The sequence below is a fragment of the Canis lupus genome, chromosome 7, assembly GCF_003254725.2.
Source record: "Canis lupus dingo isolate Sandy chromosome 7, ASM325472v2, whole genome shotgun sequence".
Classification (NCBI taxonomy): domain Eukaryota; kingdom Metazoa; phylum Chordata; class Mammalia; order Carnivora; family Canidae; genus Canis; species Canis lupus.
The window spans coordinates 58143568-58158411 of NC_064249.1; the positions used below are offsets into that span (position 1 = coordinate 58143568).

The following is a 14844-nucleotide window of genomic DNA, read 5'->3' on the forward strand; positions in this document are numbered from 1 at the left end:
CTAGCATCATTGGTTTGCAGATAAGGGAAAAGTAAAGGAATAAAAATATTACTGAAATGCTACTGGGTCACTCCAATGTCGAATTATGTCTTTAATCCTTTCGTGCAAAAAGTTACAATGGACAACACATACATGGTAGTGTTCTTGCTGAAAAGGTTGTAGGCAGTTGTCCATTTTTATTCATTTTCATGTGGCAGGTGGTTCCTTGAGAATAATATGTTTAGAAGCAAGTGTGGCAAAACAAATGGTAAGAGAGAAATACAAGTCCATTAAAGATATAATTCTTTCATTTTCTTTCAGATACAGCTGCCCGTCTTTCATATTGGAAAAATGCTGAATCTCAGGAATATAGTGTTCCTATTACTGTAAAGGATAGAGAAGGTCAATCTACAACAAAAATCCTGACAGTTAATCTGTGTGATTGTACTCATCCAAGTCAATGTCGGGCAGCTCGAAGGAGTGCAGGAGTAATACTCGGAAAATGGGCGATCCTAGCAATACTGCTGGGTATAGCATTACTATTTTGTAAGTCCTTTTACTTACTGAAAGTTAAAATAGATCATAAATATGTGAGTGCAGGAAAAGTTCTTTAAAAAGTAATCTTGTCCAACTATCCATCAGGAGTGTCCTCTTTATAAATTGATTTTGTGTTACCTGAGTTCTGATGGAATATTTTTGGGGAGAGGGAGAAGCTAGATCCTTTTTGAGATATGATTTCATACTTGGACAGAGCTGGTTAAAATTCCTTAGACCGTACCAAATCTGTCAATATATAGTTTTCATTTCTTGGTCCTGGTACTACCCCTATTAGGGCTAAATAAAACAATCAAAACTTTTGCAATATAAAAGTCCACTATGAGCCACTGTGACCTCTTCTCGCCATTCAGCCCAGGGCTTCTGGGAATCACCCAGATCACAGCAATATCCCATCTTGCGTGTATCTTGTCTGTTTTGAATTCTTTTAACCCTCTCCTTGCCAGTTGTGTAGTTCCCAATGGCACCATATTTTCCCCTCTATTTCCATCTACTCCTACAGTCTAGATGAGCCATGGTTTCTTTGTTCTGTGATAGCCCTAGGGTTAAGAGCAAGACTCTGGAACCAAATTATCTGGATTTGTAACCCTGCTCTACCATTTGCAACCCATGCACCCTGGGGCGAGTTACTTAATTAATGGTGCTTCAGTTTCCTCAACTATAAGAGGGAATAATTGGAGTAGCCTACGTTAGGGGGCAGCACTGAGCATTAATTGCTTTAACGCATGTAAAGAGCTTAGAATAGTACAGTGTTCAATATTTTTCTGCAAGTCAACAAAATAAATATGCCACTATATGCCAGAAACTGGCTAGGTGTTGGGAGTCATCAGAGAACAAAACAGACAAAACCAAACACAAACAGTGTGCCTTGTGACAGTGAACTAATAAATAAATGAAATGCCGTGGAGGGAAAAATAGAGCAAAAGAATTAGGAGCTGTAGTGCTGTGGAGCACGTGTGAGTGAGTATGAGGGATCAGTGCAAGTGACAGCAGCTGTCTGCGGATGGTTTGGTCAGGGCTAACTGACAAGGCTGTCTGACGATTTGGGGGAAAGGTGAAAGAGCCAAGTACAGTACTTGGGGGAAAGGTTTTCATTCAGAGGGGAAAATCAGCTCGAAGGCTCTTAGGTGAAAGGGAGGCTGGAGAAGTCAAGGCATGGCAGGGATGCCAGTGTGGCTGGACTGGAGTGGATCAGGAGAGTGGGGTTGGACATGGAACCAGAAAGGTAACAAGGGACCACATAGAGGAGGCGGGGATTGGCACCCTTTTTCTGTCAAGCGCTAGTTAGTATATATTTTATATTTTGCAGACCCTGTGATTTCACTTGTAACCAATGAAATCTACCCTTCTAGTAGGAAAGTAGCCATAGAAAACATTTCAGTGATGGGCATGGCTGGGCTCCGGTAGAATGTTATGGAGGCTAAAATTTGAATGACGTATTATTTCCACATGCACTGAACTTCTATTCTTTTGATTTTAAAAACCATAACTCATGAATGATACAAAAACATGTGGTGGGCTGGATTTGGGGCTGTAGTTTGGCCACCCTTGATAGAGGGGCTTGTAGGACATTGTGAGAACTGTCGTTATTATTACTGCTAATTTAATTATCACATATTTAAAACTCCCACAGGTATGCTGAATTTTCTTTTTAGAAAGAAAATTTTGAATAGACAAGATACAGAGTAGTTTTAATGAAGATACTTGGAGATAAATCTGTTCTGGGGAGAAAAGTCTGTCATGTTTTCATATAGGCAAATCAGTGTTTTGGGAATCAGTAAATCTCTTTAAAGTCTCTGTCTTAAATAAATGTCATTGAATTTTTTGAAAATGTATGACTTAACTTACAATTGTAAATATTTTAAAATTACGGATTGAATTCAAACTCTTAAAAAGAGCTATAATAAAAATATACATATAATTCAGATTTGAAAGTCTAAGCTAAATCACAGCCTATTAATTTAGAAAGGCCAAGGTAATTCACAGGACCATGTTTACTGGCTTGGTTTTCCTCCTGTGTAGCTGAGGTAATAAAAAATAAGAGATGATTATTTTGTTAAACTTTTTTTTCAATGCAGCTGTATTGCTAACTTTGGTATGTGGAGTTGTTGGTGCCAAAAAAAGAAAAGGTTTTCCTGAAGATTTAGCACAGCAAAACTTAATTATATCAAACACAGAAGCTCCTGGAGATGATAAGGTGGTAAGTAATTTTTTAAAATGAGTATTTATCTCTGAGTATCTCCCTTAATTTCTTTTACTGATTCTCATGAAGTTATTTTGTAATTTAGGAGTTAATATTTATATTTTTAGTTTGGTCAGATTTTGTAGGCATAAGTATTTTATCTGTCAATATTCAAATATTTATGTAGGTGGCATTTATTGAACTTCTTAAATCAGATGCGTTGTTTTCATTCTTATTCTTCCACTCTCTAGTGTTATGATTTAAAACTTGCTCTTTGATGTTGTGAAATTATTATAATACCAATCTTCTAGCTGTTCTCCACAATGTACATTTCCAGATATTATTTGTTTTTCTGACTCTTGACCACTGATAATAGGGAAAAAAAAACTTACTAAAAGTTTTCAAGATCAACTAAGAAAATACCAAAGAGATACATATTTTTAATAAAAGTATGTGGGGGGAGGATAGATTACTTGGAAGATTATTGCCACTTTCTTTCCGTATAGATTTCTTGAGACCGCTGAGGTGTTTTGTACTAGGCTTCTTGTCTGGGGAGATGTATATTTAAAAAGTTCTTACAAGGCATGTTCTTCCCTCAAAAAGATTTCAAAGTATTGATGAGAAATGGAATCTATTTTTATGGGAAAAATAAGTAGGAACATGCCAGTAAACTATTAGCACCAATATGATAGAAAACTGTTGTCTTTCAAAGGTGCTTGTGATACTTAGGTGCATTCGTGTTGTCTGGATCAACTGGAAAGGCTTGGTGAAAGCCTTGGTAACTTAAAGAATAGGAAGGGTTTGAAAGTAGAAAGATGGTGGGAATAGCTATAGAGGTGGAAAACAGCCTTATGAATAAAAAAGGAGATGACAAAGTTTAGGGATTCTTCAACAAATAGTAAAGAAATCGATTTGAAATGGAAGAAATGCTGTTTTGCAGTAGAAGCTTGAAACTCGTTAGGCATTTGGAAGAGAGGAGTAGGATATGGGGCTGTTGTTAAGGACTTGGGATTTATTCTCTTGGTAAGGAAGAGCAGGTGATGGTTTTTCTGCACAGAAGTGGCATAATGGGAGCAGTGTGATGCTGAGTCAGTAGGATGATCAGTGAGAATAGGAAGATATTAGGGATAGGGAAGAGAAAGGATTAGAATCTTTCAGTAGTTGAAGCAGGAGGTAACTCTACGAGAATGGATAATGGTCACTGGAAAATTAAAATAAGGATAATAAATATTTTAAATGTGTAAATGATAAGGTTGTTAGCTTTTGAGTAACAAAATAAAAAATGAAGTCAAAGCAACAGAGGCCATAACCAAGGACAAGGACTTTACATTAAGCCTTTCAAGCCTTTTCTGTATCTCTGTGTTAGGATACCTTTCTTAACGACTTTGCCTCTTTCACCTCCTTCCACCATCACGTAAAATCATAGCCCACTATGCTTGACATGCCTCCATGTGGAACCTTGTAATTATTTCTCCATTCAGAAAATACATTGAGTCCCTTGATACTCTTTAACTCCTAGTAAATTCTTATCTTATACCTGAGAAGGGAATGATGGAGATATTTGTAATACTTGTTCTTTGCCAATCGATACTAGAGCTGCTGGCATTAATTGGCAATTTCACCATAACATACTCAGACCTACCTTTGCCTGTTCTCTGTTAGGAACACTTTTCAAAATTCTCAGAATTATTAATTTATACTGCAGTTTAATTTAGGTATATTTTTACAAAATGTAACAGAATGTCATAGTGAATGTGTAAGCTCATTTTAGTACAGTGAGTACAGGTGATGACTTTAGTTCTGGACTTAAGTTGAAGTCAAAGGGGTTCAGAAGAGGTTAGGCGCTGGTTGAAAAGTCAGGACTAGAGAAGTTAAATCTGGAAATCATGGGTGTGGAAAAGGAGTATATGATACCCTGTGAGAATGTACATGGTGACAGGAAGGAACAGAAAATAGAATGTGAAACATGGCATTGTGGGCTAGGCCTTGGTTTTAGTTTAGTTTGAATTCTCCTGGTATTAGCTTGCATGATCTCTGAGCATGTATGTATAATGACAAAAACTATACCATCAAGGAGATTTGATAATCAGGATTATTTTTTTTTCTTGTGTAATAGAATTTCACTGTAGGAGCAATCCAAGCAAAAAATATGGGGTAGCAGTGCCACCAAATGGCTACTTTCAGTTCTCTTCTCTGGTATAATTTTCTAAGGCAGTGAGACACTATGTATGACATTTATAGGGACATTTCAGGTTCTGAAATATCCAAAACTCCAAATCATCTGAACTTGAAAATCTTCCAGTTTAGTTAGAGACTCTGCATATTAAATAGAAGAAAAGCAAATTGGTAAGAAGATGGCACAATGGAGCCTGATTTTAATGGAGGTCTTGTCTGAAAGTAACAGTTTATAATTAAAATTGACATGCTTGAGGTTACCGCTCTAACTAGACTTCCCACCTACAGCCCAGAGTTCCATATAAGGTTCCGGCCTTCGTCAATGCTTAGCCAAGTCTTTTTATCTTCAAACATTCCCTTGACTCTGTTCTCCTCTAGTTCCCTCCTTATCTCTTTTTCTTTGAAACAGCTTTTTGAGAGATTATACTTGATTTGTCCATGGCATTACTTCCTGTTCATTCAGCACTTCTTGGAAATTCTTTTGACAGAGGTCACCAATGGCCACCTTTTTACTTGAATCTAATAGGTGGATTACTTTATTTGAACCAGTTCTTAAACTACTTTGATGTTTTCTCCTTACACTAATCCTCTCGGCATGACTTCAGAGTTGTGCCTCTTGGGTTCCTCTGTTCTCTCAATAGCTATTTCAGATCAGTTCTGTCCTCTAATTCCCTTATCCACCCTTAAAACATGTTTTTTTTTTGTTTGTTTTGTTTTGTTTTGTTTTCCTTGTGGTTCTATTCTTTTTAAAAAAATTTTTATTAGAGTTCAATTTGCCAACATACCGTGTAACACCCAGTGCTCATCCTGCCAAGTGCCTCCCTCAGCGCCCATCACCCAGTCACCCCAACCCCCTGCCGACCTCCCCTTCTACTATCCCTTGTTCATTTCCCAGAGTTAGGAGTCTCTCATGTTTTGTCACCCTTTCTGATATTTTCACTCATTTTCTCTCATTTCCCTTTATTCCCTTTCACTAATTTTTATATTCCCCAAATGAATGAGACCATATAATGTTTGTCCTTTTCTGATTGACTTACTTCACTCACCATAATACCCTCCAGGTCCATCCACCTCGAAGCAAATGGTGGGTATTTGTCGTTTCTAATGGCTGAGTAATATTCCATTGTATACATAGACCACAGCTTCTTTATCCATTCAACTTTTGATGGACACCGAGGCTCCTTCCACAGTTTGGCTATTGTGGACATTGCTGCTAGAAACATTGGGGTGCAGGTGTCCTGGTGTTTCGCTGCATCTGTAGCTTTGGGGTAAATCCCCAGCAGTGCAATTGCTGGGTCGTAGGGCAGATCTATTTTTAACTCTTTGAGGAACCTCCACACAGTTTTCCAGAGTGGCACCAGGTCACATTCCCACCAGCAGTGCATGAGGGTTCCCCTTTCTCCACATCCTCTCCAACATTTGTGATTTCCTGTCTTGTTAATTTTCCCAATTCTCACTGGTGTGAGGTGGTATCTCAGTGTGGTTTTGTTTGTGTTTCCCTGATGGCCAGTGAAGTGGAGCATTTCCTCATGTGCTTGTTGGCCATGTCTATGTCTTCCTCTGTGAAATTTCTGTTCATGTCTTTTGCCCATTTCATGATTGTGGTTCTATTCTTAGCCTTCTTTTTGTTTAGTCTACCATTTTCTCTGGGAGTTATAATTTATTCCCATGGCTTCAACTACCTCTTAAATGGTGATGACTTCCAGTGTTATAGCTCCAGCTCAGCTCCCCCACCTGAACTCCAGGCTCACATATTCATCAATTCATATCCATGTAGTTATTTTGGGCATCCATAGGTTTCTCAAATTTCTTAAAGTAATTATGTATAAAACTGAATTGTTCACCCTCCTCTCACCCATGAGTGCATCCTTCATCACTAGATGGTATAGTGATTTATACCATCTATCTAGTTGCACAAGCAAGCAGAGCACTCAGGAATAACTCCTGACTCTTCCCTTTGCTGTTTCATCCATCTGACCACCAGTAAACTTTGTATGGGATCCAACTACTTTGAATCATCATTGCTTCTACTTTGGCTTAGGTCCTTATCATGTTTCACCTAGTGAAACCTCTCTAGTATCCATGATATTCAACTTGTCTTTTTATTTGTCTTTTAAATTATTGCCCAGAATTATTGTAAAAAATATGTCCCTTACCTGTTATTAAAATCCTTCTTTGAGTCCCCATGATCTTCATGATAGTCTAAGTTTTTTTTGCATGGCATATGGATCTTTATGTTCTCTGGCCTTTTGTGACCTCTCCACTTTCTCTCTCACTGTGAACTCTATGTGGTAGCCATTCTCAACAGGCTGAAAGTTGAAGGCCCCCAAAGTACTCCATTGCCTTTACGTGTAGGCCTTCCTGCAGGTAGTGCTTTCTTTTTCCCATTTCTCAAGTAGGAGTCCAGAAGTCCCTCAGTGTAGTATTTTCTAGTCTTCTCCACTTATTCTCTCTGGGCTTGGATTTTTTTTTTTAAAGATTTTATTTATTTGTTCATGAGAGACCAGAGAGAGACACAGAGAGAGAGAGAGGCAGAGACACAGGCAGAGGGAGAACCAGGCTCCATGCAGGGAGCCCAATGTGGGACTCAATCCCCGGTCTCCAGGATCACACCCTGAGCTGAAGGTAGCACTAAACTGCTGAGCCACCTGGGCTGCCCGGGGCTTGGATTTTAAGGCTCTTCTTCTATGTTCCTATAGCACTCTGTGTTTGTGTGTGTGTGTGTGTATATTTAAAGTAATTATCTGTTTTTCTGCCTCATTGGAATAAGAACTTCTTGGAGCCACTGAGGTATCATGTCCATCTTTGCATCCTACACTGGGCACATAATTAGAAAACAAAAATGTCTGTTAATGAATGGATGAATTAATAAAAGGCTAAATAAACATCCTCTCTCCCTTGTCTTCTTACAACTTTATTTGGAATCTGTTTCCTCGATACAAATGGTCTTATTTTATTTCATTTCAGTGTTCTGCCAATGGGTTTATGACCCAGACAGTCAACAACTCTGGCCAAGGCTTTTGCGGTACTATGGGATCAGGAGTGAAAAATGGAGGTCAGGAGACCATTGAAATGGTGAAAGGCGGACACCAGACACTGGAATCGTGCCGGGGGACCGGGCATCATCACACCCTGGATTCCTGCAGAGGAGGACCCACAGAGGTGGACAACTGCAGATACACCTACTCCGAGTGGCATAGTTTCACTCAGCCCCGTCTTGGTGAAGTGAGTTTTCCTGAATGTTTTGCATCTGCAATTTAAATGAACAATAGGAAATTGAAGTTAACATAGAGTTTCCACAGATGTTTTTGCATATTTTTCAATGTATCCTTTCTCTTCCACTCTCTGGTCATTCCCTGCATGGCCCCCACCAACCGTGCTTCGATGTTGTCACATTGTTTAACATAAGAGAGATCTAATCCCATCTGTCCCATTTCTTTTAATTTCTAAAATCTCATGAGAATTGGAAATTTCTAATATCCCCACTAAAGTTGCATGCTGTTTATAGATGTTGTTTACCTCCTGAACTATTTTAATATAGAGAAATGTGAAAAAAAATCTCATTCCCTCTAATCACAAAACTCCCCCAATCAACTCTGCATTTCTCTCTGAAAACAAAACGTCTGTACACAATTCTAGGGGGTATGTTAAGTAATGTGAGTTATAGGAACTATACTTAATGTAAAAAGCACTATTCAAATATAAAGTGTTTTTATTCAGAGGAAAGCAAGGATATAAAAGAAAAGAGGGATTAAATCATGGATTTTGTCCTGGCAACACATCAAAATCCCCTGGGAAGCTTTTAAATGCTCCACCTTGAAAGATTTGCATTTAATTGGTTTGGCTTTTTATTATTATTGTTATTTTTAAAGCTCCTCAGGTGATGCACATGTACCACCTGGGTAGAGAAAGCACTGGATTAAATATTCTATCTGGGACTAAATTTTCTTTTTATCAGAGTTTACTGATACTATTGTAACACCTACAGTGGACCAGAACCCTTAATCCTTTAATGGACTGCAGATAGCATCATTCTGTGCTGCAGCTGTAGCTTATCACATGTCCATAGCATTTTTTTTCCCCGTCAAATTCAAGTGTTCATCTCTTTTCTAAAAGTTTCTATTCAATATTCATGTAAGGTCAGGTTGGGAAATAGTGGAGCCTAAGAAGTGCTCTTAAGGGTGTCCTTTAATGTGCACAGCAGATAATGGGATATGAGGCTGGAATGGTTGTGAAGAAAAGCACTTGGTAACATAAGCCAAAGAAAGAAACTGTAGTTAGGGAGGGAGTGAGGAGGAAGGAGCCAAAGGAGTTCAATAGGGCAAGGAGGCAGGTAGCAGCCAGTGAGGATGGCTGTAGCTGAATGCTTGTCTGCTCCATTCCCAAGGCCTGGTTTTTGCAATGTGGGTGATGTTGATTCTTTGTAATTTCACTAAAATGCTTTGTGCATCTCTCTACTTTTGTCACGTTTGGGCTGTCTTGGAAACTTGATTCTGAACCCAATGTGGTAATTCTTGCCTACTTTATTAATTGCACGTTTATTGAATATTTACTATGTGCTGGGCAAAATTCTATTTCATCCGTATTGTGAGATAGTCACTGTGTATATTCCTGTTTTAGACATAAGGAGAGTTAGAAGTAAGACTTCAAGATGTGTAGTAACTTGCCCAAAGTCATATACATAGTGATTAAGCAGAGATATGACTCAGAGTCAGGACTGTTAAAATATCCAGAATCAAATTCTTAACTGCCTGCCATGCATACTGTCACCATTTTGTGGGTTAGCCTCCCCTCTCGGTACAAAATTTAGATTAAGCATTTAATGGTGATTTAAATGTACTTAAATATAACATTTGTATATATGTAATTTTTAAAATTTATATTGATTATTAGAAATGTAAAATATACTGACTTTATGGTACGGTTGTGATATCAACCAATCATGTGCATTTTTTGTATGTAGGACTCCATTAGAGGACACACTGGTTAGAAATTAAACATAAAAGGTAAATAAAAAAATAAATTTTATGTTCATATGTTTAAGAGTGTTTAAAACAATAATAGAATCCTTTTTTTTTTATTTTATAGAAATTGCATCTGTGTAACCAGAATGAAGACCACGTGCCATCTCAAGATTATGTCCTTACATATAACTATGAAGGAAGAGGATCTCCAGCTGGTTCTGTGGGTTGCTGCAGTGAAAAACAGGAAGAAGATGGCCTTGACTTTTTAAATAATTTGGGAGCCAAATTTACTACATTAGCAGAGACATGCACAAAGAGATAATGTTAAAGTGCTACAATTAGACGTGTATTTGCCAAATATTCTGGAGGTTTCCAAAAGCAAAGGGATATTGTAAAGTTCAATTTCAATTTCTAATATATATAAAGATACATATAGATATATTTCTAATATATCTATACATTAGAAAAGAATATATAACTTTCTAAATTTTGGATTGTACTATTTACCAAGTTGTATTTTTATAGCAATTTGTTGCTAATGTTTTCCAAGGAATTTGAAATGTTAAAATGTCTCTTGTCTTCTTTACTGCCAAGTAAATAGACAGCTAGTAGATCTCATGCTGTAGCATTTGAATTAAGGTCTATAAAGGACCTGCCATTCTTCATAGACACTTTACCAATAAATGTGTTAGGTTAATATTAGTCCAATGATAGCTAAGCTGTACTTGATTGAATATAGAATAGCTATGTGGGCTAGAAATTCTGTTCTTTTTCCAGATTTAGATTTAAGTCGAATAGGATTATATCAAACATTTTGTTAAATTATATTGCATTTTTTAGCTCTTTAAAGAATCAGTACCACCAAGCTGGTAGCTCCAGAGAGTGCTAGAATTTCATTTTCCTTCTGGCTAGCAACTAGATCATGAAGAGCAGGTCTATCTACTTGACTGCCCCAATAAGGTCTTAAAAAATATGATGTTAGACTACACTGTAATCATATTTTTAATGAAAAATACCAAAGACCTATTGAGATTGTAATCACAAGTCTTAACATCTTTTTCCCTGAGATTCAGGACTACTATTGGTAATGTGCAGTGATGAACATTATGCTGAGAAAAAAGTTGTTTTTCTTCTTTTTAATATCGTACTTTCATGATTTTATTTGCAAGTTTAGCACATCTGGCTTTTTATTTTCTTTCAATAGTAGTTATTTGCAATTAGAATATGTTCTCCTTAGACAGAGTATGCCGCACCACACATTCTGAAGAAACAGACCTTGTCATAGTTATGCGTAGCAATGAGGGCTGAGTGTGCATTTCCTTTCACTATCATTTTCACATAAATTGTTCCTTATTAAAGCAGATAAACATTTTAAAATGCTATAAACAATCAAAAGAACCCCTCGGAGCATTTTAATATCTTTCAAACTGTTGCTTAAAATTTTGTGCTGCTCAGCTTTGTTCATGTGATAGAGCCCCTGCAAAGGACTTGCAAAAAAACTCTAAAGAGAGGGTGTTTAAACTTAAAATAATTAACACCTAATCTTTTGCAGAATCTCATATCACATTGTTGTATACTCACTTCATGCGTTAGCTTAAAAAATAGAGAAGAAATATTATGTATCACCAATTGAAGAAAATTTTGGAAGAGAAACAAAACTAAATTAACTTAAAAATTTTGCAGCTGTGACGAATTGGTACATTGCCACTACATGGGCTAACTCACAAAGTGAGCCTCACAGTCAAATAAAGAATGGGGGGCAATGTTCAATATGAATATAGGCTTACCTGACTTTTTCTTTTTCTTTTTCTTTTTCTTTTTCTTTTTCTTTTTCTTTTTCTTTTTCTTTTTCTTTTTTTTTCTTTCTCTTTCTCTCTCTCTCTCTCTCTATATATATAGAGAGAGAGAGAGAGAGGAGAGACAGTGGTATCCCCTGCTTTTCAAAAGTTTGTGTTTCACAAAGACCTACATTAGCAACTGTTTTTGCTAACCTAATGATACCTGAAGAAGATTTGCACTTATATGAATAAAGGCAAAAAGTGAAAATAGCATTTAGGGCTTGTCTTGCAGTGAGCCTTAGGGAGGCAAGCGTGCACCCAGAGCAGAGAGCCGCCTTGCCAAGCGCCTTCCCCAGGAACTGTACTGTTTCTCAGCATCCACTGCCAGGGCTTTGAATGGCATCTGCAAGCGTCTGTGCTTGATCTCCATTTATTTTGTGCATCCCTTAGTAAAATGTGTCCTAAGGTATCAGAAAAGCCGAAGAACGGTTAATTTTTGGATCTGACAACACTAAAAAGATTTCCATATAAATGAATGGTGATTGTTTCTTTGCTCTCTGCCATTTTGGCTTAGAAAGTTTTCATAGAAATGCTATAAGGGTAAACACACACACACATGCACACAAATAGATAAATATATATTTATATAAAACTATTAGTGCAACGTTTAAAATAAAATGAAAACCAAAGGGGAATCTGATAAAATAAGGTAGGTGTGTCCTACAGTAGGAATCCAGGATTTTAAAAAGAGAGCCTCTTAGCCTTTGGTCTGTGCTGCAGAGCTGAGCATATCAGAAGATAGTTCACGTACATTTGCATAATTTCTTTAAAATCGTATACAGCTAATTAACCTTCTCTGGTTTCAGTGGAAAGGAAGGAGGCAAGTAGGTGGAACAGTAGCTTTGCTTTGCAGTTTGGTTCTGCATGCACAAACTGGCAAAAGCTGTTAGAGCTAGGGCTGCCTGACTTCCAGTGGCAAAGTTCCAGAGATGCAGTGCTTTTCTTGGAGCTAATACTGAAAGCTTTTTAAAAACCAATTCTGGAAAAAGGATTCTATCACCATTTTCTTTTTCTCTCTTTTCTACCAACATTTTAAAACTTCAGAGCCAAATAGCCATATTCCGCTGGTCAGATTTTAGGGGATAAAGGGAACAGGGTGAGAGCACAAATCTTACTGAAGGGACCAAGAGGGGCATGACCATCCTAAGACTCCTTGCCATTTGCTGTGTTCTAATTTGAGCCTGGAAATTGTAAAATGCCATTTCCCCACTCACTTCCCTGTTTTAAACTGGCGTAGTGAATCAGACATCTAGCCCTCCCATCAGTCCCCATTCTTTAACCTCTCTCCCAGTGTTGCCAGTAACACTTAGGTGGCAAATGCTCCAGGCTGTCAATCACCCTATAGTTTGACTTAATTTTTATGCGATTTCTTTCTTACAAGGATTTTTCAAGTTAATAGAAGAAACAAGCATTTTGAATACAGGAAAGAAAAAACTTAGTCATCATTTGAGAACACAGGGAGCTTAGGGAGAGTGCAAGCCCAAGTAGGATATTTGGACAGTCAGCAACATGAAAACCCAGGCCTTGAAGGGCAAGTAGAGAGCCAACAAAGGGACACTGATAGTAAAGACAACACTGCTACTTAAGTTTTCTTAGGCCAGACCCTCCCTTTTGCTGCTTTTCTCAGGCCAAAGGCAGCTCCCATTTGAATTTAGGGGAATATCACCAACCCTTTCTCCATACCTCACCTTATTTGGAGTGTGGAATCAAGGGAAGGGCTTACATGACTGCGTGATGCATCTGCAGGCATTTACAGGATGGGCCCGAACTGGCTGTGCAGAACAATCAAGGCATTCATGGGGAATACTTTCTTCCTTATGCAGTCCTCTGGGCACTGAGATAGAAGGTGTTCAGTTAAGTGTGTATCTAAATTGTTTACCTGATGCCACATTTCCTGTTTTCTAATTTTCCCCCTGAAATCTAGATTTTCAGACCTAGGCTTTTAAAAGGGTGCTTTTCCTTTTAAAGTCTTATGTTTAATGTAAACATTTTTAACATGTGGTATTCTTTCCTTTTATGTGTAAGGGGGAAATTATGTTATTTCAGTGTGAAAATAGCTTTCATTTTTTTCCAGTGAATATTCTTGAATTTTTAATGTAAATGTACAGATTGTTTTTTCATATTTTTATAAGGAAGCAGTTAAATGTCTAAAATGCAGTGAGGTTTGGTTTGCAGCATTTTTAATAGAACTTTAAGTATGCTATTAAGAGAAGTTACTTTGCTTTTAAAGAAACCTGGCAGGTTAAAATAAGTAAAAAGGGGATGTGTAAAGTAATAGATGCAGATGCAGGATGTAATAAAACTGTTAACTCCGTATCTTGTCTTTGCTATCTTTAATGATTAAATGATTCCAAGATGAACTGTTATAAAATTGTGCTTAAGACTGGCAGGAAAATAGATCCTTGATAATGTCTTCCTTATATTCCTGGGGAATATTTTAGAGAATGAATCATTACCAAGTTGTCAGCATTATCTGTATATTAAACTATGTGTGGGGGGATATCACTATTTGGGGCACAGCTTTCCAAATTATATCAAAAATCTGTACCTCTCTCTCTGTCTGATTTTTATTGGGTAAAGAAGTATTGGAAGGTAGTTGTAATTGTAGAGTGTTCCAGAAATAAAATGCTGTCATAGCATTCTTACTTGGAGCAGCATATTCAAGGGGAAACATTAGGAGTTAACAACAACAAAAAAAAGGGCAAGAGGTATTCAAGTCTTTGTTCTGTCACTTACAGAATATATGACCTTTTAACTGTGTTCACAACCAAATTATGGTGCTGTGTATTTCACAGTGAATCTTTTCCCTGGGTGTGTGAGTGCTTTCCCACAAAGGTAAGGCTGCTGACCCATTTAAAAATAGATGCGTATCAAAAGCTTTACACTGTAGTGTAACTTGAACAACAATCTCAATTTCAGGAACTTTTATTGTGATTATTATTTTTATGTGTAAATATTTGTTTTAAAAAATGTTTATTGACATTTTGTTTCTGATATCAAACAATTCAGAAAATTCCAAGCATCCAGGAGAATTGACTTGGTTAAATATTGGCTCATAGCGGTTGAGAAGGGAAACGGTCTAGTCTAGAGTCAGACTGTTTGCGTTTGAATCCTGGCTCGGCCACTTACTATCTGTGTGACTTTAGAAAGG

At 37.4% G+C, this 14844-nt stretch overlaps 1 protein-coding gene across 2 annotated transcripts in view; it reads left to right on the plus strand.

Annotated features, from left to right (window-relative positions):
• The window catches only part of DSC3 (desmocollin 3), a 49750-nt gene extending 35741 nt beyond the window's left edge, over positions 1 to 14009 (plus strand). Inside the window, exons 13-17 of one of the 2 annotated variants that reach the window (XM_025429250.3) lie at positions 301 to 525; positions 2613 to 2734; positions 7859 to 8116; positions 9855 to 9897; positions 9980 to 10117. In XM_025429250.3, the coding sequence (XP_025285035.1) occupies positions 301 to 525; positions 2613 to 2734; positions 7859 to 8116; positions 9855 to 9881 (632 nt within the window). In that variant the 3' untranslated portion in view covers positions 9882 to 9897; positions 9980 to 10117. Of the gene's footprint in view, positions 1 to 300; positions 526 to 2612; positions 2735 to 7858; positions 8117 to 9854; positions 9898 to 9979 lie in introns of both variants that reach the window. The other variant, XM_025429249.3, reaches the window with a different exon arrangement.
• The last annotated feature ends 835 nt before the right edge of the window (positions 14010 to 14844 follow it).